A 27,993-nucleotide genomic window follows, 5' to 3' on the forward strand; every position below is an offset into this window, starting at 1 on the left:
GATCTGAGTCCTTAGGGAGGTGAGGAAGCAGGTGGAGGGAACAGTGTAAAAACAGGTGGGAGAACAGGTAGCCTTTGTGGGGAGTTTCACGGTGGCCCACATAACTGGACCTAAAGAATGAGGATGGGGTGTGGATTATATACACAGCCTTGTATGTTGGGTCAGGATGTGGGACTTCATTCTTGGTAAGAGGAAGTCTTCGTTGTTGCGGGGGGTGGTATGAGCTAAGGAGCAATAGGTTATGTGTTATCTGTCTTAACAGGCCCCCTCTGGCTGCTGGGGCAGAGCTTGGAGATGAGACTGGGCCATGATTTGGGGAGGGGAGGTAGTGGAGTGTTGGCGGTTGAGGTGAGGAGGGCTGGGATCTGGATTTGGTGGGGTTGCTCTTGTAGCCTCTCCAGTGAGGCTCGATTGACCCCACCCTTGTGTATATATGATCAGAAGGAGCACAAACACCACCTTGCAGAACATGATTATTCACATGTTAGGGAATGGGGTGTCCTAAGGGAAGACTGACTTCTCTAGTGCCCCTTTAGTGCTCCTTATACTTCTGGGCCTTCCTGGAAACTGCCTAGCTGCCTGTTCCCCCACTGAGCCCACAAATGTTTTAAGAAGTCCTTGCCTCCCAAACCTCCCTTCTCAAACCTTCTAGATCACATGTGGGTCCCCCAGCCATAGGCCCAGCTCCCAGACCTTCCCGTGTAGGAATGCTGAGCAGCTTGCCACCCCTGCCCATCCCAGATTCAGGCTCTCATCCCCGTCCATCAGGAGGATCATGGTGGCCACCAGGTACCTGAGACCCATGTAGGCAGAGGGAGGACAGATGAGGTAGTATGGTACCCACCCGGCCTCAGACTGCCAGCTCTGGCCTATGGGAAATTGGGTGGGGCATTCCAAATACTAAGCACCAAAACAGGTGAAACACCTTGTTCCAGTGGGACTAACATTCTAGTTGAGGAAACAAAATAGAACACGGAACACATCAAATGGTTATACATTCTATGGGGGGGCGGGGAGAGGTATGAAAGGGGAACTCAGATCAATGGGAGAGATGGCAATTTTAAGTTGGTCAGGGATGGCCTCCTTTAGAAGGTAACACTTCTCCTAAGTTCTGAAAGCATTAAAGATGATCCTTGGAGGTATGCAAGGGCAAAGGAACAGGTACAAAGACCCTGAGCTGAAAGATGGCCTGGCTTGTTAAAGAGAAAAGCACAAGCAGGTTTTGGAACAGGAGACCCGCCCCTCTTATTTCTAGCTAATACACTTAGGCTTGTCTGATTTAATATTTTCCACATTGTCTCAAAGTTCTCTCCCTCCTGCTTTGGGGATGGTGAGCTGGCCCAGGTGTAACTTTAGCCTTGGGGATGTAGTGTTGGGGGAGGGGACTTAGGCAGCCAGTGTGCCACCCTTACCTCCTTCCTCAAAGGCACCAGCAGCCGCTGGATCTTTAAAAAGAAACACAAGTGGGAGAAGTAGGTCGCCCCTGCAGCAGCTCAGCCTCTTTTCTAGAGTGTCAGGAGGCAGTAGGAGCTGATGGAGTCCCAGCATCCCCTTTCACTACATTCACCCGTCCTGACCCGGGGAAAGTCTGAAGGGGAGGACAATCGAATTCAGGGTTTGGTGAGTCGCACAGCTGCGGCTTCAAACTATTCTGGTGCCTATTAGTTGCGTGATCTTGGGTAAGTAACAGCCTTTCTGTGTTTTAAGTTCTTCATGTCTGAAACAGGGATAAGGGTGCGTTGGCGGCTCCTTCGGTTAAGTGTCTGTCTTCAGCTCAGGTCACGATCCCAGGGTCCTGGGATAGAGCCCCATATTGGGCTCCGTGCTCAGCAGGGAGTCTGCTTCTCCCTCTCCCTTTGTGTGTGCGCGCTCTCTCTCTCTCTCACCTTCTTAAATAAATAAATAATAGGGGTAGAATAGGGAAGCATCTCTACAGTCAAGTTCTAAAATAACGGCAGTATTGAAGTCAACATTAACCCTGACATTATTTAAAACAGCTGTTATTGTTTCTCCAAATGAAGCAATTGGCTTGGGTTGGGGGACCTGTTTGAGAAATGGTGACCTTTAAACGTGGCTGCCCTGTGAAGAGATGCTCGGACAGGGAGGCTGTTGTAAACGGAGAGGACTTTGTCTCCCATCTGAGATTCACGGTTGGGCACCGGCTCCTTGATTTTCTTTTTGTACTAAGCACTTCTAGTTTGGAGTAAGTTTGCTGTGTACAGGGCTCTTATGATAGGCAGTAAAGTAGGTGCTTAAGAAATAGGGATATGAAGTGCCTGACTGTCTCAGTCGGTAGAGCATGTAACTCTTGATCTTGGAGCCATGAGTTCAAGCCTCACACTGCGCATGGAACCTACTTAAAAACAAAAGTAAAGTAAAAGAAATGGGGGAAAAGCCTGGATTCGGAACTTAAATCCATTAGCTGGGAGTAGGAAGAAAGACTTGTGTGATTATACGAGGGCTAGTATCGTGGACCACAAAGACAGCAGGGGTCACTTTATTCTGCCTGACTCTCCGCTCCCGAGGCTTGCGCAGGACCACTGGAAACTTGACACATAAACAGGAGAGGGTGAGCGTGAAATTCTCGCGCGCATCTCCAGCCCTCTTCCCATCTGACCCTTATCTGGGGCAACTCCCAACCCTGAGCAGAAAACTCCATTAGCACCCCCTCCCGAAACTTCCAGTCCCAGTCCCTCAATATCACTCTTCTTTCAGCTCAAGGCCCACCTTCAGCGGGGGGGTGGGGTGTGTGTGTGTGTGTGGGGGGGGGGGTTCTCCGAACCACAAGGTTTTGAGCCACAGCCAGAATCCGCAGGCACAGCGACGCGGGCGCACGGTGCGACGGGATTTGTAGTTCCAGCTCCTCAGGGTGTGCGCGGGAAGGCCATTGCGCATGCGTGAGCGGCCGCTTTCTGCACGTGTCTCTCCACCGGGTTTCGGTTTTAATAAGTAAAACCCGATTACTCCTTTAGTAAGTCTCTGACTGGCGTTAGACGCCAGCCGACCCTTCCCAAGTGTGGAAGGCCCAGTACTGACTGGAAGGAGAGGACTTAGGTACCTTTTTTCCATAAATGAACAGAGGGGCACTGACTTTGGCTAAGGGGAAGTTGGTTGAGAAACCAGTTCCCTTCCTTCAGGCTGGACCAAAAACTGACCTGCCACTCAGGGAGCCAAAAAGTTCCTCAAGGCAGGGCTGGGTTGTCCTTGGAGATTAAAGGGCTAGTTGATTAAAATCAGTAAATATTGGCTTAGGGCGTGGCTGAATACAATGAAAGGATGGCCTTGAGACTCTCAGGGTAAAAGCCAAGTTTTCAAAGAACAGTTTGCAGCGGGCCTGGTAATGCTTAACTTGGTGATCTCTAACCCAGCAAACTAGTCTTAAGCCCATTTGACTAGCTGGGAAACTAAGACTCCCGAGTGGCCCTAGGTTGCCGCTTCTTCTTCTTCTTTTTTTTTTTTTTTTTGGTTGCCTATCTGTGTATCAGCCTGGCCAGGACATGGGGAAACAGAGGGCCCAGGGTCTCTAGCTTCTCCCTCGTCTGCTGCTCCACTCTTAAAAGAGGTGCCCTACTTTGTTCTTAGATGGCGCAAGGATTACGAAGATGTCTTTCATCATGACCCTGCCCTTGCCTAAATTTCCTGGTCTGTTTCAGCTCATTCAGCTTCAGGTAGGGAAAGAGGTTAGCCCTTTCACTTCAGCGTTGATTCATTTCGTTTAGAATTTTATATCCTTGTGGGTTTTTCTCATATCCTTGTAAAAAGTATCAAACAGTACTGGAAAATAAATACACAAAATGTGCCTGAGGCTTCTGCAGGAACGCAGCCTATCTTAGGCACTCCCTTTATGTGGCTTAGTCCTTCCTTTGTGTCTGGGGTCTAATATTCATGCTAGGCTGAGGAATTCCCTCCGATCTTTCCTTGAGAACACCTACTGTGCTCTTCTCAGGAACCTTCTGGATGTGCGGGGAAAGGCCCTCTACGAATTCGTAGAGAAGGGGGTGAAAGGCACAACTGGCTGTGGCCCAGAGGTTCACGGGCCCACCAAATACCGAAAGTCCCATGCGCCACCAAACTCAGCTCCTATAAGGAAGCAGCTGTCTGGCAGGCGTGAGAGACGCTGAGAAAACGAGACGCTGGGAAGACCAAACGGCCAGAGAGGCCAGGCGAGCCGCCAATACTTCGGTCACGTGACCCGGCATCAGCGGGGCCTGGGTCTCCCCCGTGCCGGGCCACGTGTTACTGCTGTGCCTTTCGATTGGCTCGGCTGGGTCAATTTGAACGGCGTACGGAAGCCGCCGTGGTTCATCCACGGCCGCGTTTTTTTTTTCATTCCCTCTCTTTGGCTCCCTCCTTCCGCGGGAGTCTCAGGAGAAGCCGCAGCGCACGGCGCCGCTGCTGCCACCCGGGGCCGGGTAAGTGGGCCTTACCCGAAGTCCGACCGGCTGAGCCCGGGCTTGCGTTGATCCTCCCGGGGCTCTGGATCTGCGTTGCGCGCGGCCCGGCCGTCGGAGCCGCGCCTGACTGGGAAAGGCCGAGAACCTGGTTTGGGCCCCATTCGCGAGGCAGTGAGAACGGGCTGAGGCGGGGGAGGGGGAAACCGAGCCGGGGTTAGGGGGCGGGGCCTCGGAGCCGGGCGAGACCCCGGTGCTTCGAGAATCGGGCCAGTGGGGCGGCTGGGGTCGGGCTGGAAGGGATCTGGGGGAAGCGCCTGGGGACTGCTTAGGGCCTGATTGGGGAACGTCGCGAGGATCGGGTGTGTGTGGGGGGGGGTACTTCGACAGGGCTGTGGTTGGATCTGGTTGGGCGAGGTCTCCTTGAAAAGTTGGGGGTCTTCTTGGACCCTGAGAAGGAGGGTCGTCGGACTTCGTTCCAGAGGGCTTTGCTAGGTCTCACTTCGAGGCGTCGCTAGGATCCGTTGAGGGGAGTGCTCTGGGAGGTGTTCTACCGGGCCTAACTAGGGAAGCTGCAGAGATCGGAAGAAGTGGATTTCCACTTCGAGGTGTTGGGGGCCTTGTCCAAACTTGATTGGGGGAAACAACAGAGATCTGCCAGCAGGAGTTAATGCTGACTAGGGCAGGAGGTGGTGGTGGCGGGGAGACTTGGCCAGACCTGATTGGGGAAAGCGACAGGGACCTGTCCAGGGGTCCTCTTTCACAGGGTGGCCGACTTGGCAGGCTCTCATTCCGAGAGGCAAGTAGGACCTGTCCGGGGATTGCTTCGGACTCTATTAAGGGGAATCTCTGGATGGAGTCTGGCTAGGCCAAAAAGAGGAGCGTCTGGCAACCGGCTCCGTTTGGAGGAACGGATTAGGGGAGGTGGCAGAAATCGGGACGACTGGAGTACCTTGGGACCGTGCATCTGGGAGGCTCAGGGGCCAGACCGAGGCGGAGGAGGCGCCTGGGATCTATCGGAGCTTGAGGTCTGGATTTCGGAAGAAGAGGGCTCTTTGGGGACCGTGTCTGGACCAGGGAGATCGCGGGGACAGGGGCGCTATCGCGGTCTGGAGCAGGGCCCTGGATGGAGAGGTGGCTGGGGCCTTGCCTGGCGGCCGTGAGGCTGGCGGAAGCCGTAACGCCCGCAGCCGGGGGAGGCGGCATGGGCCGCCCTGGGACGAAGGCTCCGTGCTGGGCCGGATGAGGCCCCGCCGGCCCCCGCCACCGCCTCCCTCGGCCCGCTTCCAGTTTCCCTCACCTGCGCTCTCGAGCCCAAGACCGCGCGGTCGTGGATGGCGCATCTGGCGGGGACCCCGCACTTGGGCTGGTGTGGATCGGCAGCCTCCGCCTGTCTGCCGAGGGCGCTCCCGTCGCGCTGCCGGGGGCTCAGCCCAGGTCTCACACGGGGCCCCTGGGACCCAGTGCTGACCCCCGGCCCCTACCCCCGCAGCTCACCTTGCGCCATGGACTGGCAGCCAGATGAGCAGGGTCTGCAGCAGGTCCTGCAGCTGCTCAAGGACTCGCAGTCACCCAACACAGCCACGCAGCGCATCGTCCAGGACGTATCCTTCCTTCCTTCCGGGTCTAGGGGGAACAGGGTAGACCCTGAAGGCCAGGGGAAAGGGCTTGACTCCCTAAATCCCAAGTTCACAGACTCTCTTAGGGCAGGAGCTAGCTTTGGCAGAGAATTTAGGGTTAGAATTCTTGGGTCCCATTTCTAGAGGTAATGTGGCCCTGTGGGGGAGGGGGCTGGCACTTAGTTTTTGCTTAGGTTTGTGGTTACCATTTCTTTTTCCCATGCGATGCTTAGTTAAACTTAATAAGTTAAAGTTTAAGGTATTTAAACTATCAGCAACTTTTACTTGAAAACATAGATTCCCTTCTTTTTTAAAAAAGCAGGCAACATGGGACTGTTTATGAGCAGGACTGAGTAGCCGCTGCCTCGGTTGGACAGAGTGGCTCTGGCAACCCTCTCCTGCTCTAGCCAGGTCTGAGAGAGTGGATGGGAAGCTGAGGCGTGCTTTCCCATCGGCCTGCTGACTCCCACCCGCCTGGTGATACTGGTGTGCCTGCAGCACTGTGCTGTTCTGGCCCGGGGCTTGACAGGTGGGGTCTCAGGCGCTGTCTGCCTGGTCCCAATGGTCAGAAGGACTTTTGGCTACACGACAGTAAAGGAACTCACCTGGGGAAGGCCCTTGTCTCCCAAGTCCCTTAACAGCCTGGCAGAAACTCAAACAACTGAACCAGTTTCCCGACTTCAACAACTACCTGATCTTTGTTCTGACCAGACTCAAGTCGGAAGGTATGCTCTCAGTGCCCTCCCCCCGGACTCCAGCGGGACCCCTCTTTCTCCCCCGTGCTCCCCTGACCCTCTGCCTTCCTGCCTCAGATGAGCCAACTCGTTCCCTCAGCGGTCTCATCCTTAAGAACAACGTGAAGGCACATTACCAGAGCTTTCCGCCCCCCGTGGCCGACTTCATCAAGCAGGAGTGCCTGAACAACATTGGCGATGCCTCCTCGCTCATCCGAGCTACCATAGGTGAGAGCGGGTGGCACCCCGAGTTCTTACTCCCAGCGAAGGAGCTTTTCAGCGTGTTAAGGGCATCGATTCACTGGCTGCTCCAGTACGGTGGGTGGTAGTACTACTGTTGGTGTTGCCATTTTTCAGAGGAGGACACTGAGGCACAGAGGTGTTAAGGGCCTTATTTGGTGAGTAGCAGAGTTCAGAAGCAACCAGCACTGGTCTGTGCTCTGAACCACTCCCTCCCAAGACAGCCATTCCCACTCTGGAGGCGGTCACTCAATATCCAGGATTCTGTTTAGATTCTGAGGGTGTAGCACACTCGGAAGACAAGTGCATGTCCCCCACCCCCTCCTGTGGAGTTCGTGTTTTTAGCTAGTTCTCACCAGGAATGATGGGGTGAAATGGAAGTTTGGTTTGTGTTTGGACCTTCCTGACCCCCAGGAGGGCTGCCTGAGCAAGATAACAGGACAACTGAGGGGGCGACTGGGTGGCTCAGTGGGTTAAGCCTCTGCCTTCCGCTCAGTTCATGATCTCAGGCTCCTGGAATCGAGCCCCACATCGGGTTCTCTGCTAAGTGGAAAGCCTGTTTCTTCTTCTCTCTCTGCTTGCCTACTGTGATCTCTCACTCTGTCAAATAAATAAATAAAATCTTTAAAAAAAAAAAAAAAAAAGGACAACTGAGAATTCTCCATCAATTTTACCTCCCGCCACTTTGCTACTGAGAAACACCAGCCCAGCTCTTTGTTACTGACTTGCTTCTTTTCCCACCTTTACTGAGGTGTAGTTGACATACAGCCGACTTCTGTTTTTATTGTGTAGATTAATGACAACTTTTAAAAGTTGTCTTTAGAAGAAAGTTCTATATGACTTTTAAAAGAAAAAACATTTGCTTGCAGTAAAGGGAACACAACGTTAAAAATGTGCAGTAAAGACAGAAAAATAGTATTACATGTGAGCCAGATACTGTCTTGCTAGAAGTCCTGATCTTGGGGCCTGCTACCCATAGGCCTGATGACACCCCCTGTGAGGCCAGCAGAAGGATCTGGACTTACCAAGTTCACTGCGTAGCTAGGTTCTGCTCTGAGTGTTTGAATTAAGGTATTGAAACTTCTAGTAGCCCTAGGAACAGGTGCTTTTATCCGCCAGTGAGCCACAGAGAGGTTGGGCCATGTGGCCAAGGTTGCACAGCAGGGATGGAACTGGGACTGGGACTGCATTCCCAAGTCCTCACAGTCTCCCTTGCGCAGGTAACATCTTCCCTAGCAGAAGCAGGAGGCAGGGTCATCTGGAGGGATGGCCGGGCAGAGTTATCCCTGCTGGGAAAACACTGCCACCTCCTGGCTTCTAGTACCCTCTCTGCACTGCTCTCGCCCTACTTCAGCTGGGCTGCCTCTTGGCTGCCTCTTGGCCCTCGCGCCGCGCATGCTTATTGCAGGCTGCCCTGCAATGGGCTTCAAAGTCTCCCCAGGGCTTTACAGGCTGCCACAACCTGCGCCTGTCACCTCTCAGCCCTCACCACCTCCCTCTGCCTGCCCCCACCTCCGCCCTCTGACTCCTCACCCATCTTGGAGCACACCTGGCCTGCCCTTGCCCCAGGCCTTTTGCGCGCCTGCCTTTCCCTCTGCCTGGGCAGCAGGACGCTCTTGCCCCGGGGAATTGGACAGCTCCTTCCTTATCTCTTTCAGGTCTTTGCTCAGATGGCAAGGTATTACCTTGGGTGAGGCCTGTTCTAGCCACCCATTTTTTTTTTTTTTTAAAGATTTTATTTATTTATTTGACCGACAGAGATCACAAGTAGGCAGAGAAGCAGACAGATAGAGAGAGAGGTGGAAGCAGGCTCCCCGCTGAGCAGAGAGCCTGGGATCATGACCTGAGATGAAAGCAGAGGCTTTAACCCACTGAGCCACCCAGGTGCTCCTAGCCACCCATTTTTAAAATGGGGCAACTGGCTGATTTGGTCAGAGGAGCCTGAGACTCTCGATCTCGGGATCATAAGTCCAAGCCCCACGCTGGGTGTAGAGATTACTGAAAAAATAAATACACAAATTAACTTAAAAAAAAATAAATTGCTGCCCTCAAACTCAGCCGTTGCCTGCCGTCTTCTCTGCTTTACTACCCCCCCTTAGCTTTCGGCACCTAGCCTCCCAGGTCTTTTGCTGGTTTATTTATATATTTGTTAACTTTAAAAAAAGAAAAAAATATATATGTATATATACATACATATGTATATGTATAAAAGATTTTATTTATTTATTTGACAGACGGAGATCACAAGTAGGTAGAGAAGCAGGCAGAGAGCCCCATGTGGGGCTCCATCCCAGGACCCTGGGATCATGACCTGAGCCAAAGGCAGAGGCTTTAACCCACTGAGCCACCCAGGTGCCCCGAGATTTTATTTATTTTTTTGACAGAGACAGACAACAGCGAGAGGGAACAGAAAGAAGCAGGGGGTGTGGGAGAAGGAGAAGCAGGCTTCCTGCTGAGCAGGGAGCCCATGCGGGGCTCGGTCCCAGCACACTGGGATCATGACCTGAGCCGAAGGCAGACGCTTAATGACTGAGCCACCCAGGTGCCCCTTGCTGACTTATTTTTACCTTGAAACCTCTCTCACTAGATAGCTCCCAATAGCAGGGATTTTGCGTTTAGTTCTGTGCTGCATCCCAGAGCCTGCAGCGGAGCTGGCTTACAGTAAGGCTCAGAGGAACTCGAAAGGAAACTCGAAAGGGTAGGGCTTCTGGGGGACTGCACACAGCCAGCCTGTGAGCCCGTGGAGCGAGTGCGGCGGGCCCGCTCCCAGCCCCCAGCCTGAGGCAGCGCCCTCTCCCGGCTGCCCCAGGCATTCTCATCACCACCATCGCTTCCAAGGGTGAGCTGCAGATGTGGCCCGAGCTGCTGCCCCAGCTGTGCAACCTCCTCAACTCGGAGGATTATAACACCTGTGAGGTAGGTGACCAGCTGTGGCCCACCTGGGTGGGAGCTGGGACGGGGCCGGGGTTCACAGCTGTCTGCCTACTCCTCTCTACTCAGGGAGCCTTCGGAGCCCTGCAGAAGATCTGCGAAGACTCATCTGAGCTCCTGGACAGTGATGCCCTCAATAGGCCTCTCAACATCATGATCCCTAAGTTCTTACAGTTCTTCAAGCACTGCAGCCCAAAGATCCGGTGAGTGTGACTCCTGGGCGGGGAGCGGGCTGGAGGGGGCCGGGTCAGGGTTGACCCAGGTGCCCGCTCGCTTTCAGGTCCCATGCCATCGCCTGCGTGAACCAGTTCATCATGGACCGGGCCCAGGCGCTGATGGACAACATCGACACGTTCATCGAGGTGGGCTGCCGGGCCGGGGGTGAGCAGGGCAAGAGCCGAGGGCCATGCTGCCGCTGATCCCACCTTCCCTGCAGCACCTGTTCGCCCTGGCCGTGGACGATGACCCTGAGGTGCGGAAGAACGTGTGCCGTGCCCTGGTGATGCTGCTGGAAGTGCGGATTGACAGGCTCATCCCCCACATGCACAGCATCATCCAGGTGAGCCCTGCCAGGCAGGTGCACGCGTGCTGGGGGGCAGGCGGTGGGTTAGGGGAGGCACCCCTGGCTCGACCAGGCCTTAGCCTTTCTCCCACTCTGCCCCAGTACATGCTGCAGAGGACCCAGGACCATGATGAGAACGTGGCCCTGGAGGCCTGTGAGTTCTGGCTGACGCTGGCCGAGCAGCCCATCTGCAAGGAAGTCCTGGCCTCCCACCTGGTCCAGTGAGTGCCACTCCTGCCCTCTGCCCCGCCTCTGCCTCTGTCCCTTCTGTGCTCTGCCTTCCGTCTGGTTATCCCCTGTGTTACCCTCAGTCTGTATTCTCTATCTCCCTTTACTTTCTGTCCCCGCGTATGTTTATTTAGCAAGTATGGTAGTCTTTAATGACTTAGAAATTAGGTAAGTTATAGGTGAAAAAAATGAAAAGTTGACAGAGGCTTCAAGTATAGCTGGATCCAGGTGCTCAAAGGATGTAAAAGACGTCAGTATGGTCTCAGATCTACACACTCTGTGTTGTCTTTGTCATCAGGCCTGACCTTCCTCCTTTGTAGTGCTGTGGCTTTCTGCTACCTTCAAGCTTAGGGACCTCAGAGGAAAGAAATTCTGTCTCAGCTAGTACCTGCAGTACAAGTCCTAGGGCTGACCCTCCTTAACTAACTTGGATCACTTGCCTACCGCTGAGTCATGAATCAAAGTTTCTAGTCCCCAGGTGCATGGAGTCCAGCTGGGGAGACCAGCTGCCCTGCCTATTGGCTTGTTTGACCTGGCCCATCCTGGGGAAGAATCCTAAGTCCTCCTTGCCTTACAGTATGCTAGGGAGCAGCCACTGTCCTAAGCTTTTCGGTGTATTCAGAGGTCTAGAATTCCCTGAGTGGCCAGGTCTGGGTCAGGAACCCTCTTGTGGAGCTAGGAGTGGTGTCTACTTTGTCTTAGTCCCAGCGGCTAGAACTAGATCAGGATAATACCCCTAAGTTCCATACATTGCTTCTGGCTCAATGCTTCCCCCTTGATGAGCAGCATCTCTCCCAACAGGTTGATCCCCATCCTGGTGAATGGGATGAAATACTCAGAAATCGACATCATTCTGCTCAAGGTCAGTCATGGCCCACTGTCGGGCATGAATGGGCAGGTGAGGGCCGGGGCATTGAGGCTGGGGGCCCCGCTGGTGCTTAGTGGTCTGCCCGGCCCCACAGGGGGACGTGGAGGAGGACGAGGCAGTCCCTGACAGCGAGCAGGACATCAAGCCACGTTTCCATAAGTCCCGCACAGTGACACTGCCCCATGAGGCTGAGCGGCCCGATGGCTCGGAGGACGCAGAGGACGATGATGATGACGATGCTTTGTCTGACTGGAATCTGAGTGCGTGGCCCGGCCTGTGGGGGCTGGCTGGGTGGGGGAGGGCAGCAAGCCCAGGGGCTGCCTCTCTCGGGAGGCGATGAGAGGCCTACTCAGAGCAGATGGTGAAGGTGCCCACATGATCTCTGATCCTGGGGCTCAAGTCTAGGAGGCTGGCAGCCCGTCCAAAAGGGCTTCCCTGAACCTGCCGCCTCATCTCCCCTCCTGTCCCAGGGAAGTGCTCGGCAGCCGCGCTGGACGTCCTGGCCAATGTCTTCCGGGAGGAGCTGCTGCCCCACCTACTCCCCCTGCTCAAGGGACTCCTCTTCCACCCTGAGTGGGTGGTCAAAGAGTCAGGCATCCTGGTGCTGGGCGCCATCGCTGAGGGTGAGTGCCCTGCTGGCTGGCGTGGGAGGGCCTGACCTCGAGCCCTGTGCTGGCGCGGCACTCCGGAGCTGGCCCGGGCCGGGCTGTGCTGCGTAGCCGTGGGGCCCGGCTGAGCCTGGCTGAGCCTGGCTGAGCCCAGCTGCAGGTTCTTTCTCTCTCTCAGAGGCCTGCTCGGTCCCCACCAAACAGCTCTGGGACAGGAATCTTCCCCTCTGCCTCTGGGCCTGAACGGAACCCCTGGGCGCCACGACGCAAGCCCTCCCTCTAATTCTTGCCGACAGCAGTTCTGTGAGGAGTTCGGCACAGTTAGGGCTACAACAGTAACAACAGGCAGCCCTCCTGATGAGGTGGGGGTGCGCAGATGGGGAAACGGGGCGGGGGGGCGGGAGGGTGACACCATCACACCGCTTCCCCGGGCCACCCACGGGTGTGTTACCTGTGTCACTCGGGAGCGGGCGCCGCAGCGTCCAGGCCCATCGTGCGAGGTTCAGGCCCAGCAGCAGCAGCCTTCACCCTGGTGAGCTTTTGAAATTTAGTTAAGGAAAGGTTTCCTTGTATGATAAGCACAGTGCATGTTACGGTAACGTCACGTGTGCGGATGTTCACGGGCTTCCTGAAGGTTCTGCGAAAAGATTTTAATGGGAGAAAATTTTAGAGGAATTGACCCTTGGGTCTCGGATTATCAGGTGGTGTGCTGTTATCTGTGTTCTCCGAACAGGAGCTACGTTCACAGTTTTTTGGTTTTTTTGTTTTAATAACTTGAGGGAGAGCGAGATCAAGAGATCATGGAGAGGAAGTGGGAGAGGGAGAAGCAGACCATCTGATGTGGGACTCGATCCCAGGACCCTGAGACCACGACCCGAGCTGAAGGCAGATACTTAGTCGATTGAGCCACCCAGGCGTCCCTGTTGATGTGTTTTGTTTTGTTTTGTTTTGTTTTCCAAAAGATGAAAACTAGAAAACTCATAAACATCTAAGAAATGTTTCAGAAGAAAAGTACTTGGGTGCCTGGCTGTCAGTGGAGCATGCGACTCTTGGTCTTAGGGTCGAGAGTTCGAGCCCCACATTGGGTGTAGAGCCTAAGTATTTATTTACTTTATTATTATTTTTTAAATTTTAATTTATTTACTTATTTTAAAGATTTTATTTATTTGACAGAGCTCACAAGTAGGCAGAGAGGCAGGCAGAGGAGGGGTGGGAAGCAGGCTCTGCTGAGCAGAGAGCCCTTTGTGGGGCTCGATCCCAGGACCCCAGGATCATGACCTGAGCTGAAGGCAGAGGCTTTAACCCACTGAACCACCCAGGCGCCCTCCAAAATAAATAAAATTTTAAAAATTTATTTTTTAAATTTATTTATTATTTTTTTAAAGATTTTATTTATTTGTCAGAGAGCTAGAGAGAGTACAGGCAGGCAGAGTGGCAGGTGGAGGCATAGGGAGGAAGCAGGCTCCCTGCAGAGCAAGGAGCCCGATGTGGGACTCGATCCCAGGACCCTGAGATCATGACCTGAGCTGAAGGCAGCCGCTTAACCAACTGAGCCACTCAGTCATCCCTAAAAATTTATTTTTTTATTATTATTTTTTTAAAGATATTATATATTTATTTGACAGAGATCACAAGTAGGCAGAGAAGCAGGCAGAGAGAGAGGAGGAAGCAGGCTCCCTGCTGAGCAGAGAGCCCCATGTGGGGCTTGATCCCAGGACCCTGGGATCATGACCTGAGCCAAAGGCAGAGGCTTTAGCTCACTGCACCACCCAGGCGCCCCTGTATTGCTTAAGTTAAAAAAAAAAAAATAAAGAGGCTCCTGCATGGCTCAGTTGATCAAGCATCTGACTCTTGATCTCAGCTCAGGCTTTAATTCTCAGGGCTATGAGTTCAAGCCCTGCACTAGGCTCCAGGCAGGGCATGCAGCCTACTTAAAAAAATAAAAAATAATTTTCTTTCTTTAAGATTTCTATTTATTTGTTTGACAGAGAGAGACACCAGGAGAGAGGGAACACAAGCAGAGGGGAGTGGGAGAGGGAGAAGCAGGCTTCCTGCCAAGCAGGGAGCCCGATGAAGGGCTTGATCCCAGATCCCTGGGATCATGACCTGAGCTGAAGGCAGACGCTTAATGACTGAGCCACCTAGGTGCCCTCCAAAATAAATAAAATTTTAAAAATTGGAAGAAAAGTACATTCTATCCATGTTGGTCACTGTGCTGCCCGACCGTCTGTGAATCTGTGAGTGACTGTGCCAGGGTGGCGCCGACGGAGGGGAAAGGCAGATTCGGATGCCGCCTCCAGCCTGGCTTTCCCAGCCTCGGCGTCCCCCGCGTTAGGTGCTGCTCAGCTCTGCCCAGGGGGGTGGCTGTGTCTGGCTCCGGCGGGGCTCAGGCTTGCCTCCTTGCCCGTCCCTGCAGGCTGCATGCAGGGCATGGTGCCCTACCTGCCTGAGCTGATCCCACACCTCATCCAGTGCCTGTCGGACAAGAAGGCCCTGGTCCGCTCCATTGCCTGCTGGACGCTGAGCCGCTACGCCCACTGGGTGGTCAGCCAGCCCCCCGACATGCACCTCAAGCCCCTGATGACGGAGCTGCTCAAGCGTATCCTGGATGGCAACAAGAGGGTGCAGGAGGCGGCCTGCAGGTGACCCTCGACCCCCGGCCCCCCGCGGCCCCCACCCCTGCCCCACCAGCTGCCTTCTGGGAAGTGATGACGCTCGTGATCTTGACATCGTGCTGATTTCTCACGTATTCGTACTGTCTGATCCCAAGGGCATCCCTTTCCCCTCCCGTCCCCCGCAGGCCCAGCCCCACCTGTGGCCACCCACTAAACCCCTTCCCCACTCCAGTGCCTTTGCCACCCTGGAGGAGGAGGCCTGCACGGAGCTGGTGCCTTACCTCAGCTATATCCTGGACACCCTTGTCTTCGCCTTCGGCAAGTACCAGCACAAGAACCTGCTCATCCTCTACGATGCTATCGGCACCCTGGCTGACTCCGTGGGCCACCACCTCAACCAGCCGGTGAGACCCCACAGCATCTCCCTCTTGAGCCCTGTGCTCCTCTGCTGCCAGTGACCTGGCGGCGACCCTGTGTCGCACGCCAGGGACATGGCCGTGACCTCAACAGGCAGACAGACCTGGCCCCCGCCCTCGCCCTGCTCTCAGTCTAGTGGGGGAGACAGACAGTTATGAAACAGCGTGGTAAGTGCTGTGCTGGGGAAGCTCAGGGGCCTGCGGGAACCAGGAGGAGCTGACCCTGGCTCCGAGGGGGCAGAGTGGGGCGGGTGGGGCAGGTACAGTGAGAAGGGAGCCGCTGAGCCGGGCCTGGAGGTCTGGCTGGATGGCAGGGCCTTATAGGGTCCCCTGAGCCACAGCAAGGAGCTCAGATCTCATCGCTCAGGCAGTAGGTGCCTCTGAGTCACAGGGAGCCCTGCTGGTGCCAGGCTGCCCCCCCCCCACCCAGGAAGCCCCAACTTCATGCTCCCTCTCCAGGAATACATCCAGAAGCTGATGCCTCCGCTGATCCAGAAGTGGAACGAGCTCAAGGATGAAGACAAGGACCTCTTCCCTCTGTTGGAGGTGGGTGGGCTCCTGGCTGGCTCCCAAATGCCCCGCCCCATCCTTCCCGAATTCACCTCTCCTGCCCTCCTCCCAACCAGTGCCTGTCGTCGGTGGCCACTGCCCTGCAGAGCGGCTTCCTGCCCTACTGCGAGCCCGTCTACCAGCGCTGCGTCACCCTGGTGCAGAAGACTCTGGCCCAGGCCATGGTGAGCCTCCCACTGGCCCCTGCGCTCCTCTGTGGCTACCCTGGCTCCGGCCTGCTCCCCTTACCTGCCTGGCCGCCCCTTCTTTGCCCAGATGTACACCCAGCACCCTGAGCAGTATGAGGCCCCCGACAAGGACTTCATGATCGTGGCGCTGGACCTGCTCAGCGGCCTGGCGGAGGGCCTGGGCGGCCACGTGGAACAGCTGGTGGCCCGCAGCAACATCATGACGCTGCTGTTCCAGTGCATGCAGGTGGGTGGCCCCCCACCCCCACCCCGTGAGCCTGCTGGCGGCGGGGCAGGCCTCCTGTGGTGACGCGAGGCCCTGGGGTGCCGAGCGGACATCTGGAGGAGGGGACCCACGGGGGAGAAACATGCTTGTCTTTATTTTAAAACGTGATTCAAATAAGACATGACTCAAATCTCATTGAATAAGCTAACGACAGAGAAAATTAAAAAGAAAAACGAGGGACGCATGGGTGGCTCAGTTGGTTGGACGACTGCCTTCGGCTCAGGTCATGATCCCGGAGTCCCGGGATCGAGTCCCGCATCGGGCTCCCAGCTCCATGGGGAGTCTGCTTCTCCCTCTGACCTTCTCCTCGCTCATGCTCTCTCTCTGTCTCTCTCTCAAATAAATCAATAAAATCTTTAAAATAAAGAAAAACGAGAGGTGCCTGGCCGGCTCAGTCGGTAGAGCACGTGACTCTTGATCTCAGTCAGGGTTGTGAGTTCTAGCCCCACGCTGGGCAAGGACATGACATTAAAAAAAAAAAGTGGAAGAAATACAAAAGCAGAAGCTCCCCCTAGCTCTGTACCACACGCACGCCCGGTGTGTCAGGGTGGGCAGCGGCTAGGACTGCTCCCTGCCTAGTGGTACCCCAAGCGAGGCAGGGGTAGACAGTGGTTCAGTGTGCCCTGAGTCCCAGCTTTACAGATGGGGCCGTGATGGGGAGTGACAGGGTCAGGCTGTGCCCCAGGGACTGCTCCCCCAGCTGCCCTACCCTGAGGGACTAGTCAGGACCCCAGCTGGTTGGGGGGCACGGAGCCTTGCCACACTGACCCTTCTCTGACCACCCCCCACCCCAGGACTCCATGCCTGAGGTCCGGCAGAGCTCCTTCGCCCTCCTGGGAGATCTCACCAAAGCCTGCTTCATCCACGTCAAGCCCTGTATCGGTAGGACGCCACTCTTTTCATGACCCCATGACCCCAACTCGGGCCTCAAGTGATGAAGAAATGACTTTGGGAGGACAGTGACCAAACTGGGTCGTATTCGTACTGTCTGATGGGGTCAGCCGGGCCAGGTCCAGGAGCTCGCCCTGGCTGGCCCTCCTGCTCAGCACTCCTTCTCCTCCCCCCCAGCCGAGTTCATGCCCATCCTGGGCACCAACCTGAACCCTGAGTTCATCTCTGTCTGCAACAATGCCACCTGGGCCATCGGTGAGATCTGCATGCAGATGGGTGAGTCCCTGGCAGTCCCCGCCCCTCACTCCTCGATGGCCCGTTCCCCGCGGGGCGCTGGACCCGGCCTCGGCCTGACAGGTCCACATAAGAGAGCCCTGGGGCTTCTTGAGGGCCTCTGTGGTGGGGCACGCAAGGAGACTTCTCTGAGTCCATTTCCTCCAGGATCCTGTGCAGCCGTGGTTGGTTTTTCCAAAGAGGCTGAACGGGCAGTGGGTTCTGTTTGGACTGTTTGTGACTTCCGGCCCTGTGCAGTTGGCTGAAAGGCCCAATGTGATTGCTGGGGAGATTGTGGCCGTGTCCTCCCTCTCCCTCCCCCCACAGGGAATCTGTGGGTAATGGTGGCCTAACCCTGGTGTTAAACAGTGACTCCAAGGAAGCTTCTGGTGTTTGGAAGGTGTGGGTCTGTCCCTGGATGGTCATGGGTCCTGAGCCGGGCACCAGCTGGAGAATGTTCTTTGTCCCCTCACTGGTTGCAGTTGGCCAATGTCTGGGTGCAGCTGGGGATAAGCAGGGGTGCTGTGGGCTCCACGGGGCTCTGACTGACGGGTCCCCCAGGGGCGGAGATGCAGCCCTACGTGCAGATGGTCCTCAACAACCTGGTGGAGATCATCAACCGGCCCAACACGCCCAAGACACTGCTAGAAAACACAGGTGGGCACCAGGCCTGAGCAGTTGCTGTTCCCTTACCTGGACTCGGGCTGCCCGGCCGGGAGGGTACCAGTGAAGAGACTTTGGGAAAGAACCAGGGATGGTGTCTGGGAAGACCCGAGAGGGGGTTCTGGAAGAGCCCCAGGGAAGATGCTGGGCTCAGGGGGAGACCCTGGTGGGGTCTATTCCCTTGGGGCCCACGGGGCGGGGCTGGTGCCTCGTGCCAGAGGCCCCGCCACGTACCGTCCCGGGGCCGCTCGGGGTTGCAGGTCGCCTGACGAGTCCCTCTGCCATTCCAGCCATCACCATCGGCCGCCTGGGCTACGTGTGCCCACAGGAGGTGGCCCCCATGCTGCAGCAGTTCATCCGGCCCTGGTGTGTGACACCCCATCCCCCCCGTGTCCCCTCTCCCAGCCCGAGTGGGGCCTGTGTTGGGCAGGTTGGGCAGCAGGGCGGGTGGGGCGGGCCTGACCCGTTCCCAGGCCTGTGTCCGCCCCCAGACGCCCGTCCCAGCCCATCGCCTGCCGAACCCCCGCTCCACCCACCACCACCCCCCTCCCCGACCCCACTGCCCCCCACAGATGCCCATCCTGCCCCGGCCCCACCAGCTGACTGCCTGCCGCTCACCTCCCCCACAGGTGCACGTCCCTCAGGAATATCAGGGACAACGAGGAGAAGGACTCAGCCTTCCGAGGCATCTGCATGATGATAGGCGTCAACCCCGGGGGCGTCGTGCAGGTCGGGGCTGCTGGGCTCAGAGGGAAGGCGCTGGGGCTGGGCTCGGGCGGCCCCTCACACAGGACCTGTCACGTTTCAGGACTTTATTTTCTTCTGCGACGCTGTAGCCTCCTGGGTGAGCCCGAAGGACGACCTTCGGGACATGTTTTATAAGGTGAGCTCCTGCTTGGCCTTGATGTTGTCCTGGGAGGCAGCGGGCGGTGGGGTGGGGGCAGGGAAGGGGAGCCTCCCCAGGGAGAGGCTGCATTCAGAGGGCTCTGCTGCGGGACGCGCCTCACCTCCTGCTTCCCCGCAGATTCTCCACGGCTTCAAAGACCAAGTTGGGGAGGAGAACTGGCAGCAGTTCTCAGAGCAGTTCCCGCCTCTGCTCAAGGAGAGGCTGGCTGCCTTCTATGGGGTCTAGACGAGCATCACGACCGCCAGGTGAGGAGGCCGCATGCCGGGGGGCCGTTGGTGTTGGGTAGGGGGGGTGCAGAGCGCAGGCCCTGACCCCCGCCTCTCCCCACAGGTTTCTGTCTGCGTCGTTGGAGGGGTTGCTGGGGAGCGCGCTGCGTCCAGAAGTCGCCGTGCCCTGGTCGAGGGGGGTTAGGGAGGAGTGAGCGGGACCCAAATCCAGACGCCTTCCCCGTCCACCTACCTGCCATGGGTGTGTGTGTGGCCTGCCGGCCAGCGGGCAGGTGGGTGGGGTCTCCACACTCATCCTACAAATGGGAGGGGGGGGGACTTCTTGGCAGCAAGGGCCCTTTGCTCTCCGTCGGGGTCACCTCAGGCAGCCCACGTGGGCCAGCCTCGCGGGAGGGAAGATTCAACACGGCCGACCAAATCCGGCTTAGGATGAGGCGAGGGGAAAGCAGGCGGGGAGGGGGGTCCTTGTAGAGACACGTCCACTCACATGTGCACACGTGGACACACGCATGTGCGGCGCCACAGCCAGCCGGGCTGGGCCAGCCGCCCCACCATTTCCCCGACTGCATGGAGACAGTAGAATTAGTGAACCCCTGAGTTAACCCGTAAGGCCTTCCGTGTAACCTGCATCTAGAGTTTAAGAAGCTTCTGCTGTTTTGCCGGAATTGGTGATTGGGGAGGGCTGGGTGGGTTGGGGGCCTCCGCTGGGACCCTGGGGCGGGGGACAAGGACGGCCATCTCTGGGCCGCCCAAGTCAGCACGCGCACGCTTGGGACCTGCTCCGCACACTTCCTGCCAGCTCTGTGGCAGCCGCAGCCTGTGTGTCCCCCATCCTTGCTCTGTCCCAGCCAGAAGAGCGGGGGACTGCCAGAGGGGCTGGGTCTGGCCAGAGGCTGCCCTTTCTCCCCGCCACCCCCACCCCAACCCACCACCACCACCACCACCACCACCACTGTGCTCCAGTGACTTTTGAAGACACTGGGCCAGGGTCTTTTTCCTGAAGAGAGCTGGGGGCAGCCAGAGCTGCTGATCCCTACCCCTGCATCTCTCCATAAGCAAGTCTGTTTCAAGGGCAGCCCGTTTCTCTGTGCTTTTGAGAGCCCTCCTCTCAGGTTCCAGCCTGAGTTTTAACTTGAGGGCTGGGGCTGGGCCATTTGATCCATGGGATCAGGGATGAAAGCTTATGTTCTAGCAAGAAGGAAATCGAGCCCTTTGGAGGAGGAGAATGTGGTCCACCTCTTGATCCCACTCTCTGTCCCTGGGGCATCCTGTTCATCAACAGCTCCCTGTGGGCTAGAAGACCCCATGGACAGTGATTCCAGAGGAAATTCTGGGATGGGCTGGGGATGCAGTCACCGTGTGGGAGGCACCCCAGAGAGGGGCCATGGTTACTTCCCAGTTGGCCTCAAAACTGAACCGGGCCCTGCAGCCCCCTTACGGTTTTCCTTTTTCTCCTCCCCTACTTTTACTTTTCTGGGGGGCCTTTTGGGGGTTATGTGGGGCTTTGACTGGGTTCCTACATCCCGGGGCTTGTTCTGTTCATCCCTACAGGGCCCTGGACCCAGACCCATCATAGCCCTTTGTCTTTCCCAGACAAGGTTGGGCCCTGCCTCTATTCCGAGGGGCACTTGGTGCACATTCCATTAACTCTGCTGGCTTCCCTACCCTGTGAAACTCCAGCAGGTCTCTGGAAGCCATTTGTTTAAAAAAAGAAAAAAAAAAAATTAGGTACCATTTAATTTTCTGGTAATCCAGTTCTTTGGAGCATCCTCTGCTGGGTCTTGGGGTGTGTGGACGGATTGGGTGTCTGATGGGATTGGTGACCCCTTCTCCACCCAGGATGGGGGGCTCCAGCCACCTTCAGGGAAGGGGAGCCTGGTTCTAGTTCTCTTTCTTTTCTTCTTCCTCTTCTTCTTCTTCTTCTTTTTCTTTTTTTTTTTTAAGAAAACTATTTAATTTTTTAATTTATTTTTGGTTGATTTTTGCACAACGAAGTTTCAGCTTCTCAACCCTCTCCCCTGCCCAGGGCTGCGGACCCTGACTGGCCTCGATCTGCAGTCCCTCTTTGTCCCACATCCCTCCTTCCCCCTCACCCTCTTCCTCCTACGGGCTCCAGGGTCTGTCCATTTGTTACTGTGCTGTGCTGGGGATTGGCGCCGAGGTGGCGTGAGATTCCACTTGTGTAGAACTTTGTTGAGTAAAGATCAGTTTCTTGTGAAACCCTTGGTCTCGATCTGGCCTCCTGTATGCTTGGCTTTGGCAGTAGAGAAAAGACGTGGAGGGGGGCTTGGAATGTACAGGACTCAGGAAATAATTCGGGAGGAGGGAAATAAGTAGGTGTTACCCAGGCACATTTCTTGGGACCCCAAGCCTCTCACTTTCCTTCCCGGTAAAATGGGAAGGTGAATGTGAAGGAAAAAGATGAGATGTGGTAACACACACATGTGTGGTGTCCCCTGGAACGGAGTTACAGCTCACTGAATGTCTTGAGCTCAGTTTAAAAGGGAGCTATTAGTGTCACAGCCCAAGTTCAAGATCCCATCGCCTTACACTAAATTAAGGGGCAGTTTTGTGGCACCCTCATCTTTGGTTAGCCTCACAACTCTGGGTCACTGGGCAGGTTGGACAGTTTTGTAGGAAGCTAAGCTTGGCACTTGGCCTGTGGGAGGTCTGGTAGGTGTGAGCAGCATTACAGAGGCAAATGAGAATTGCTAAGTTCTTGGGACACACAGCCTCAATAAAATCTTGCTGCTACTTCAACCTGGCCAAAGGTCACCTGCATGGACTCGGGAAAAGAAACAAAAACCTGACATTGACATATACCCAGCATTCATTCAACAAACGTGTTGTACATTCTGGTGAGCGAATAGGAGATAAACTGCGGAACAGTGGTATGTCCCATAGAGAAAAAGTTGGGAGGGGAGAGAGAACGTTGGTAAGATGGTCAGCTTTACAGTAGGATACTCTGAGAAGGCCTCACTGCGAAGGTGATAGCTGAGCAAAGAGCCACGTGGATATCCAAAGAAGCTGAACAGCAATGCTCTGAGACATTTACATGGATCGGTTAATACTGCCTGGCTCAAGAGACGCTTTCGATAAATAAGAGATAGGGTGGTGGTAGATAATTCAGAGAACTTGAAGCCCCTGCGCTAGAGCTGCACGTTTCTGTTTCCGGAAGTGCGGTTTAGCCTCAACTCAGGGGCTGCATTTCTAAGCTCAGTGCCACCTGTGAGAGGTGCTTTGGACAGAACCGCGTCGAGCCATGCTCAGCCGCCCGTCCGCATCAGCACCGCCACAGATGCCTGTTTAACAAACGCTGGAAACAGGAATAGGCATTTTCTAGCCCAAGGCTGCAGCAGCTGCAACACCGGAGCCCTCAGAACAGCGTGATTCTAACACCCGACCTGTTCCCGCACGTGGCACTCCCTTCCGGTCGGCGCTGCGCCGACACGTCATCAAGCGGCGCCGGAAGTGCCTTTGCGCTGCCTAGGAGACGGGACGCGGGCCCTCGGCTGACAGGGCCCGGCTGGCCGCGCCCACCCCGGTCGCCATGGAGCTGCCCCCAGGGCCGCGAGACGATCCCCGCGCCTGGGAAGATGACTCGGACCCGGAGTCGGAGCCCGACCCCGACGCGCAGGCCGAGGCTTACGTGGCCCGCGTGCTCAGTCCGCCGAAAGTCGGGGAGGGGCCCCCACGCGCCCCTTTGCTGTCCGCGCCCGTCGCATCCCCTGGCGCCCTGGAGCCGCGGGCGGCGTCCAAGGGTGCGCCCGTGGGGGTCCCGGGACTGCTGAGCCTTCCTCCGGAGCTGCTGCTCGAGATCTGCGCCTACCTAGACGCCCGCCTGGTGCTCCACGTCCTGCCACGCGTGTGCCACACGCTGCGCGACCTCGTGCGTGACCGGGTCACCTGGAGGCTACGCGCGCAGCGCCGCGTGCGCGCGCCCTACCCAGTGGTAGAAGGTGCGCGCGCCTGGGGGCCAGGGTCAGCTGCCCAGGTTAGGCTGGGATGCTGTGAGCACCGCCCTGAAGCACACTTCCTGGTTGGCCTGGCTTGGGTGGAGGCTGAGGTAGTTATCGATGCTGCCAAAGCCCTTGACCTCTTGGTGCACCATGAGCTAGGCGCTGGGGCTCCTGGGGCTGTGGAAATCTACCTTGGGGGGCTGGTGTCGCTGAACTCAGGATCCAATGAGCCTTAGGCTACGGGTCTGGTGGTACCACAGACCTGACCCCTGGCTGGAGGTTGACACAGGGACTTGAAGTCTTAGCAATTGGAATCTCTTGGGGTTCAGGGTAAGGCCAAGAATCCTCTGGGTATAGATGCTGAGCTAGCAGTTGATGATGTCAAAGCTCCCCACCCTTACAGTCTTGATCTAGGTAGGGATGGGGCAGGGACTAAAGGCCCCGAGCCTGCAACCTTTAAATCAAGCCACATCTTAAGAGGTTAGGATCCCTGCTACTAGCAATCACAGATAAATCCTCAAGCCCAGGGTCTAACCTAGGCTGGGGGCTGGTGGTAATTCCTCCTGTCCCTGAGGTCACTGATAGCTGGGGGATAAGACAGCTTGGTCAGCTTCAACTGGTGGGGCTTTCCCGAACAGCCTGATAAACATAGTTGGTCGTGCCCCATTATACCACTGAATCTCTGCATCTAGCCCTTGAGTCACTTGACAAGGTTCCCACGTTTACAGAAACTAATCTGAGAACACTTCCCTGGGTTTGGTTGAGATTGTGGAGGCAAAATGTCCTAGTTCTGATGCTTTGCCTGAGGGTTGAGGCAGGACCTTAACATCCTGAGGCTACTGTCCTCCACACTTGGGTCGGGGGTTGAGACCTGCAAAGATGGTCCGGAGGCTCTAGTTACTCTATTTTTGGAAACTGGGGTGAGTAGTCCTAAGCCTGCTTGGAAGGTGGGTAGTTGGTGGTCCCAAAGCTAGATTCTAGGCCTTCTTGTGTGGGGTCAGGGATCCAGGTGGGGTTCTCTCCAAGTCTGGTGAAGGTTGGGCTTCCTGGAAGCCAGGGATGGGCTTGGACAGCTGCTGTGGATGTCAGGATTCCTGCCCACTGGGGACCCTGCTCACGATGCCCCACAGAGGAGGACTTCGACTGGCCGACAGCCTGCATCGAGCTGGAGCAGCACCTGTCACGCTGGGCGGAGGATGGGCGCTGGGCTGAGTACTTCTGTTTGGCTGATGGGCACTTTGCTTCTATTGACTCGGTGCTGCTGCTCCAGGTGAGGTGGGGCTCAGTGGGGGGCAGGCAGGGCTGGGCCAGGGTGATTCTGAGGCCACCACCTTGTTTTCTTCTCAGGGCGGTGCGTTCTGTCTGTCGGGCTCCCGAGATCGCAATGTCAATCTGTGGGACCTGCGGCAGCTGGGGGTGGAACCCAGTCAGGTTCTAGTCAAGGCCTTGGGCACCGAGAAGAACAGCACCCACAAGGTGAGGGGTTAGGAGGCCAGACAGGGGATGGAGGGGTGGGGCCTGAGTAGGGTGCCATGGTTAAGGGCAGGAGTTTCGTTTTGGCACCAGACGTTGTGGATTTAAATCTTGCTCTGCCATGACTAGTGTGACATTGGGTGAGATGCGGGACTTCTCTCGGCCTCCATTTCTGCCTGTGTCTAGGGCTCGTTTAAGATGAGCATGAATGAGATGGCTATGCCGTAGAGCTTTACGTGGGCTGGGATACACAGCAGGCACTCGGGGGGACATCAGGGATACTTGAGAGGCATAGGGCAGGGCAGTTTCGAGGCTGCCTGTGAGGCTCACAAAGCTCTGAGCATGGCGGTCATCTCATGAGAAGCGGCTGTGGAAGAAAACCACTGCCACCAGTCACCGAGGTGGTGTAGGCAGGTGGCCAAGAGCTTGGTGCCGGAGCTAGGCCACTGGGTTCAAATCCCTATTCTGCTCCTTCCTGGCTGTGTGACCTTGGGCAAGAGACACAACCTCTCTGTGCTCCAGTGTCCTCGTTTGTAGCATGCGACCCGGTTACAGCACTCTGCTCAGGGAGTTTGGTGAGGAATGGGTTAGCCACCAGCCAGTGATTTGTGCCTGTTAGCTCCCAAGGCAGGCGCTGTTTTTTGGTGCCCATTTTCCCAGTGAAGAAACAGGGAGAGCATGTCATTTGCTCCAGTCATGGAGTGGAAGCCCCACTTTTAATCGACTTGTTACGTGGCTCCAACCACCACAGGTGCTGAGTCTGGCAGGGACTGGACTTAGGAGTATCATTGTATGTGGGTGTGCACATGCCAGGCTCTGAAGTCAGACAGACCCACCGACCTAAGTCCTGACCTCTACTTGGAGCTGCCTTGCTCTGGCTTCTGGGGTCAGCTGTCTCCCTCCTCCGACCCTTGGTTTGGTTACCTTTGGAATGGGGGTGACCATTGGGTCTGGTCTGCAGGGCTGGGTGTGGTCGCTGGCGGCGCTGGACCACCGTGTGTGCTCTGGTTCCTGGGACAGCACGGTGAAGCTCTGGGACATGGCAGCTGATGGGCAGCAGTTCGGCGAGATCAAGTGTGTGGGGTCCTGGGTGGGAAGGCGGGGCCGGGCTGGGTCCCAGCTAGTCACAGCCCAAGCCTCAGGCTCCGTGTGTTCCCAGGGGCAAGGCGGCTGTGCTGTGCTTGTCCTACCGGCCTGACATCCTGGTGACTGGCACCTATGACAAGAAGGTGACCGTCTACGACCCCAGAGGTGGGCTGGGGGCCCAGGGACCCGGGTGGGGAGAGGAGGGCCGCTTGGGGTCTCCAGGGTCATGCTGGGGAAGGAGACACTTGGACCTCACAGCCTGGCTGGGATGACAGTCTCAACCAGATGCTGACCACGCCGAGCGGCCCGTGCTGTTGCTGGGCCCGCAGAGGCAGCTGGCGGGGGATGGATGTTGGGGGCAGAGGCAGCCCCCCTCCACCTGGGGGTCTGGACGGCGGGAGATCCTCTGAGCCTCAATACTGTGGGAGGTGGAGCAGCCCCTAGAACCCTGACTACCCCTGCCCCCGTCCTCGCTGTCAAGCTTGAACCTCAGTGTCCCCGTCTGTAGGTTCTGGATAGTAACCCCAACCCCATAGGGTTCATAGGAGGAGAGGACAGTAGGAACATTGGTAGAATAAATATTGGTTTACATAAAAAGCCTAGGAAAACACTGCCCAGCACCAAAGCCTTTTCTATTGTTTCTTTCTTTATTCATTCTTATTTTAATTGTAGGGCTAGGGGTCTTTTCCCAGGAGGGGCCAGAGGCGGGGGCCTGGTTATGGGAGTGGGGCTTGGCTCAGACCTGCCTGGGAGCGGAAGCATTTAATGTGGGAACTCGCTGAGGTTGGCTAGGTACGGAGAGCAGATGGGATTGGCCCGGGGGCTGGGAGGGCTGAGATCCGGGGGCCCTGGATGGCCCCAGTCCTTGCTGGGACCAGAGAGAAGAGAGACGGGATGGGGGCAGGCAGAGCAGACCAAGGGTTGTGCCAAGCGGGATAGGGGCGGGCGGGGGGCGGGGGGCAGGGGCTCTGATGTCTCCCTCCTCGCCGCATCACTCCCGAAGTCGGCCCGACCCTGCTGAAGAGCCGACGGCTGCACTCCAGTGCGGTGCTGGCGCTGCTGGCTGACGACCGGCACATCATCTCGGGCAGCGAGGACCACACGCTCGTGGTGTTCGACCGCAGGGCCAACAGCGTCCTGCAGCGGCTGCAGGTGGACCCTCCCCGGGGGAGCCGCAGGGACCGGGCATGGGGTGGTGGCTTGGCCCGGCCTGAGCTGCTCTGTCCCGCATTCCTCCTGCAGCTGGACTCCTACCTGCTCTGCATGTCCTACCAGGAGCCCCAGCTCTGGGCTGGTGACAACCAGGGCCTGCTGCACGTCTTCGCCAACCACAACGGCCGCTTCCAGCTCGTCCGGGTCCGCCAGGGAGCTGGCCCCTGCCCAACAGTCCCTGGGCCTCCTCCCTACCTCCTGAACCCCTGGGCAGCTGGCGGGCTGACCCTGGGCAAGGCCTTTCCTGAGTGTTCCCTGTCCCTCCTTCCTGCAGTCTTTTGACGTGGGCCACAGGTCTCAGATCACAGGGATCAAACACTCACTGGGGGCCTTGTACACCACATCCACCGACAAGACCATCCGGGTGAGCCCCCGAGACAGGCCCCTCTCCCTTACCCTGCCCCCACCAGCCAGCAGCCCATGGCCAGACCTTTGCCCACTGCCCCCCGCCCCCCAGGTGCACGTGCCTACGGACCCGCCGAGGACCATCTGCACCCGAAGCCACAACAACGTGCTGAATGGGGTAAGGCCCTGCCCCGTGCGCCTTGTCCAGGTGCCCAGCGCGCCCCTGACTCCCTCTGCCCTGCATCCCCAGATCTGCGCAGAGGGCAACCTGGTGGTCGCTGCCTCTGGAGGCCTGTCACTGGAGGTCTGGAGGCTGCAGGCCTGAGCAGGAGGATGCGGACGTGGATCTGCCGACCCACAGGCTGGGCCGTGGCCTCTGTTCTCGGGGGACCATCCCCCCTGTGCTGGTGCTGCCCCTGCCCTGTCCCGAAGCCCTGAGGCACAAGGAGTCTGGGCCGTGGTGAGCTGTGCCCCACAGGCCATGGCCCACGCCAGGGGAGGTGAGCCTGGTGTTCAGGCCCACCCAGGGGACTGCTCCCCTCCCTGGGGCCCTGTTTTTGTTAGGATTTGGATACCTGCTTTCCTTCCAGAGCGAAGGAGAAATAAACCTGATGTACTGGTGTCCCTCGAGGACCCTGCCTGTGCTTGCTTGGGACTGGGAGGCGCCGCCGGGTGTGTCACCGTCTTGGAGACAGTCTATGTCGCGGGGGAGGCAGGTCTGG

General features: G+C 56.9%; 2 protein-coding genes across 13 annotated transcripts; both read left to right on the forward strand.

Moving 5' to 3' along the window:
* Window positions 1–1,461: 1,461 nt before the first annotated feature.
* Window positions 1,462–21,416, forward strand: TNPO2 (transportin 2). Of its 9 annotated transcripts, none has more exons than XM_082730406.1 (25): window positions 1,462–1,679; window positions 5,884–5,995; window positions 6,660–6,735; window positions 6,823–6,972; window positions 9,794–9,900; window positions 9,985–10,118; window positions 10,196–10,277; window positions 10,352–10,474; window positions 10,580–10,698; window positions 11,507–11,567; window positions 11,668–11,833; window positions 12,044–12,196; window positions 14,598–14,823; window positions 15,029–15,200; window positions 15,672–15,758; window positions 15,839–15,946; window positions 16,038–16,196; window positions 17,030–17,117; window positions 17,304–17,402; window positions 17,961–18,056; window positions 18,353–18,428; window positions 18,692–18,791; window positions 18,871–18,945; window positions 19,087–19,214; window positions 19,300–21,416. In XM_082730406.1, exons 2-24 carry the CDS (start codon window positions 5,897–5,899, stop codon window positions 19,192–19,194), a joined length of 2,664 nt encoding a protein of 887 aa, XP_082586532.1. In that variant the 5' UTR covers window positions 1,462–1,679; window positions 5,884–5,896; the 3' UTR covers window positions 19,195–19,214; window positions 19,300–21,416. The 9 variants fall into 9 exon arrangements, with proteins under 9 accessions (XP_082586532.1, XP_082586527.1, XP_082586528.1 ...); XM_082730401.1 differs by having other exon boundaries at window positions 1,591–1,679; window positions 18,323–18,428; XM_082730402.1 differs by lacking the exon at window positions 1,462–1,679 and adding an exon at window positions 3,598–3,668 and having other exon boundaries at window positions 18,323–18,428.
* A 66-nt stretch (window positions 21,417–21,482) lies between these two features.
* FBXW9 (F-box and WD repeat domain containing 9) lies at window positions 21,483–27,896 on the forward strand. Of its 4 annotated transcripts, XM_082730487.1 has the most exons (10): window positions 21,483–23,155; window positions 24,286–24,425; window positions 24,503–24,631; window positions 25,590–25,702; window positions 25,788–25,879; window positions 26,718–26,866; window positions 26,957–27,070; window positions 27,201–27,290; window positions 27,384–27,449; window positions 27,522–27,896. In XM_082730487.1, exons 1-10 carry the CDS (start codon window positions 22,747–22,749, stop codon window positions 27,594–27,596), a joined length of 1,377 nt encoding a protein of 458 aa, XP_082586613.1. In that variant the 5' UTR covers window positions 21,483–22,746; the 3' UTR covers window positions 27,597–27,896. The 4 variants fall into 4 exon arrangements, with proteins under 4 accessions (XP_082586613.1, XP_082586611.1, XP_082586612.1 ...); XM_082730485.1 differs by having other exon boundaries at window positions 26,718–27,070; XM_082730486.1 differs by having other exon boundaries at window positions 27,384–27,896.
* Window positions 27,897–27,993: the final 97 nt, after the last annotated feature.

This window comes from Mustela nivalis (genome assembly GCF_964662115.1).
Source record: "Mustela nivalis genome assembly, chromosome: 1".
NCBI classification, from domain to species: domain Eukaryota; kingdom Metazoa; phylum Chordata; class Mammalia; order Carnivora; family Mustelidae; genus Mustela; species Mustela nivalis.